General features: G+C 34.1%; 1 protein-coding gene across 1 annotated transcript; it reads left to right on the top strand.

Annotated features, from left to right (window-relative positions):
* Positions 1-967: 967 nt before the first annotated feature.
* Positions 968-2,342, top strand: LOC137253353 (uncharacterized). Its single transcript, XM_067790107.1, has one exon. It carries the CDS (start codon positions 1,284-1,286, stop codon positions 2,109-2,111), a length of 828 nt encoding a protein of 275 aa, XP_067646208.1. The 5' UTR covers positions 968-1,283; the 3' UTR covers positions 2,112-2,342.
* The last annotated feature ends 918 nt before the right edge of the window (positions 2,343-3,260 follow it).

The following is a 3,260-nucleotide window of genomic DNA, read 5'->3' on the forward strand; positions in this document are numbered from 1 at the left end:
AAAACGGAGATAGTACTTTAGGCAATTGAAAAGTAAAGTCCTTTCTCGACGAACAAAGTTCGTGCTCTACAAGTCACCCATCATACCTGTCCTGATGTATGGCCCGGAATCATGAAAGGTGTCGAGAGAAGATGAGATGGCTCTTGGAGTATTGGAGAGAAAGGTTCTCCGGAAGATTTATAATCCTATCCGTGATGTCGACGGCGGGTATCGAAGGAGGTATAATATGAGCTATATGAGCTTTTCGCAGATATGACGATAGTGCAGTGAATAAAAACAGAAAGTTTCGCTAGCTAGGTCATGTTATGCGGATGAACTAATATGGTCCGGCAGTTTGTAAATAGAGGAAAGGGAAGATCTTTGCTGACTTAGGAGAGACAGTTGGAGGATGATTTGACCTCGCTTGGTGCTCCCAATTGTTATCGCAAAACAGGGTTTACTGACTCAACGTACACCATTTTTATATAAAACTTCAAGAAGTGCTGTATGTTGAATTTTGGCAGGATTTACAGATCGCTTCCGGACACATTTTTTGCTTACATTTTACTCCTTCTATTATCATTCCGTACGAAAAAAGTACAAAAACTGTGAGTAAAATGTGAACAAACACGTCTTAAGACACGAACAATAAATTCACGGCATTTCATCCAATCGTCACTTATAAACAATCAGCTTTTCCTACATATTAGTAGTATACTATTTAGGTAGTGATACTATTTCGTTCGACCCAAATAAACCTTTGAGATAAAAAATGTAGTAGGAGGTATGAGCGGAGCAAAATACTCCGATTGGAATAAAGTCTGAACACTGCGTTAGCAATGAAACATGTTGTCAAAAGCGTGACGTCACGCCGATAAAATTTATTTCCCAGCTAACTATGATTTTTTTGTTCTCTCATTTTTTAATGCGAGATCTGTTTATTGGTTCATGTAAGTTCAGGGATTCGAACGATAACAGAATCCAGAGGAATAATTGAGAATTTCTTAAATTCTGTGATTTAAAAGCCTAGGAGATTGGGTCTGTTTACTATTGTGAGGTTTTTTCGAACATTCGACACTTGTATGAACTCACAATGATTCACAGTTTAAAACTTCATTCTCTCAATGTAAAAAAACTACAAAATTTTTGGCACAAAATTATAAACAATTTATATTGTGGAATCTAAATTATTTAAAAAACATTTCTGGAACTAAGAAATTACATAAGGAAGAGAATATAACTACAAATAAGCTTTCTTTTGTGACTAATAATAATAATATTGACATGGGAAAAATGAACTAACAATGTCTCAGCTTGACCATTCCACTTCTAATATATGTACATATTGGCTACCAGGTGAATTGCTATATTGGTTGAACTTGCCCAGCTATCCGCCTGTATGGAGTCGTTTATGCGAACGGAACGCTGTAAATATAAAACGCTATATCAATGAGAGCAAATTGTGTGCCTACGACGTAGAAATACCAGGCGAATTATGGTCATTATGGGGTTGTCTGCATCCTTCAAATCAGATATTTAGTTATAAGACCCGTGGCAAGCAGACTTTGGGATGTAATTTAATTGCATGTTGTGCAACGAAACTTTATCCTCTCCTGCACTGGACGCCAAGGTTATTGGACTCGATCGTAATCAGTGGTGATCGTTATTACCGCCAGAGCTTAAACAATCTAAATACTGATGAACACAATATTTCATTAGAGGATCTAAATTGTAATTGTAAGCTAGAAAATATTTCCTTTAAAGTACGCACCGAAATAGTAGCTTATGGCGCACTCTACGAGAAAGATTTGTCTAGCAGAAGAAATTTAGCTAAAGGATTGATATATTTCTTTAGTAAAAATAATATATGTATATTACGTTGCCGTCAACGTTCATTAGCTATTGGACGTGATAACGGTAAATGTGGTGGTGATTACTTCATGTACGATTGCCAAAGTATGGAATATCCTCTCTTCCAAAAAGGAGAAGGTGTTCCGTATTTGTTACGCTGTAGGACCCTACAAATGCTATTTTATTGTCTTGTGATGGCACTTGAGGTGCGCTGCAACAGAGTCCAATTTACGATTCATACAGTTAATATCCGTTATAAGGGAACAATGGATGCGGAGTAAGAGGATAAACTCTTGAAAGGGAAAAGAGTTCTAGTAGATAGAAAACATAGATAATGAAAATTTTAAAGCAAATTAATAAAATGATAACCTAATAACGAATTCATTCAAAAGATGAGTACTTAACACAATGTGACAAACTTCATTAATGTAAAAAGTTAAATGCTTTTTAGAACCCTAGCACTTTATTATCAGCTGGATAATATATATGTATGTTGTTATATTTGAGATCAACTTAACTTAGTACCTAACTTAATTAACTAACCTTAATTAACTTAAGTACCTCACAATAAAAATTATACGAAAAATACTGGCTGATTTTATGTCATTTTGAGTTTTGTTTAGCGCTGTCAGGTGGGGGAGAGTTTTGCCCCATTACGAGATTTCCTAATACCGCATCGTTTATAACATGTATAAAAAAAAAAAGAGATAAAAATGGTTTAAAAACTTCCTTTATATAAATGAATCCAAACGCAGCATAAATATACTTTCTTTAACTCAGACATTATTTAAATCCCTCTCAATTGAAGCGTTAAGGGATCAAGGATTGAAGATCCTTTTTTGCGTTACGCAGCTTAATAGGAAGAATAGGTCCAGTTTTACACACCAAAAAAATTTTTTTTATATCTCTGAAACTGACAATGCAAAATGTTAAGCTCTGTGCCACTTTTTTGCTTTGTTCTTAAAAAAAATTCGGTGTCTCACACTCACACTATATACATATATAAGCTATGTTTAATGTCTCCCGACTTCGCTGAACTTTTATTTTTGCCCTTTTCAAGATGAGAAGTGGGACATGTAAAAATTTCACTAACATACCACTGTTGCTTCCATCTTTATTTTGGCATTCTTGACGAAAATTGTGAAACATGGATTTTGTCAACACATAAACTGGAAAGATTATCAGAATATATTTGAAATATAATATTTGAAATTTTTTGCTCAAAGCTTTTCGAGGTAACTTTTATCAAAATTTGGGCTATATACACGGTTAAAAGCTGGAGCCTGAATTTTAAACCGTTCACCAATTCAAACACTTTTTTAACTTATTTGGAAACTTCTCAATTTACTACTATTTTTTAATTTTATTTGGTTTCAGTTTTAAACTTATTTTTCAAAATAAATCTCAAATCTGCTTTAAAACAACACAAA

The sequence above is a fragment of the Eurosta solidaginis genome, chromosome 5 (assembly GCF_040869045.1).
Source record: "Eurosta solidaginis isolate ZX-2024a chromosome 5, ASM4086904v1, whole genome shotgun sequence".
NCBI classification, from domain to species: Eukaryota; Metazoa; Arthropoda; class Insecta; order Diptera; family Tephritidae; genus Eurosta; species Eurosta solidaginis.

Excerpts from the sequence above, each read along its gene's own strand:
- LOC137253353 (XM_067790107.1), top strand. The coding sequence starts at position 1,284 with ATGTCTCAGCTTGACCATTCCACTTCTAATATATGTACATATTGGCTA.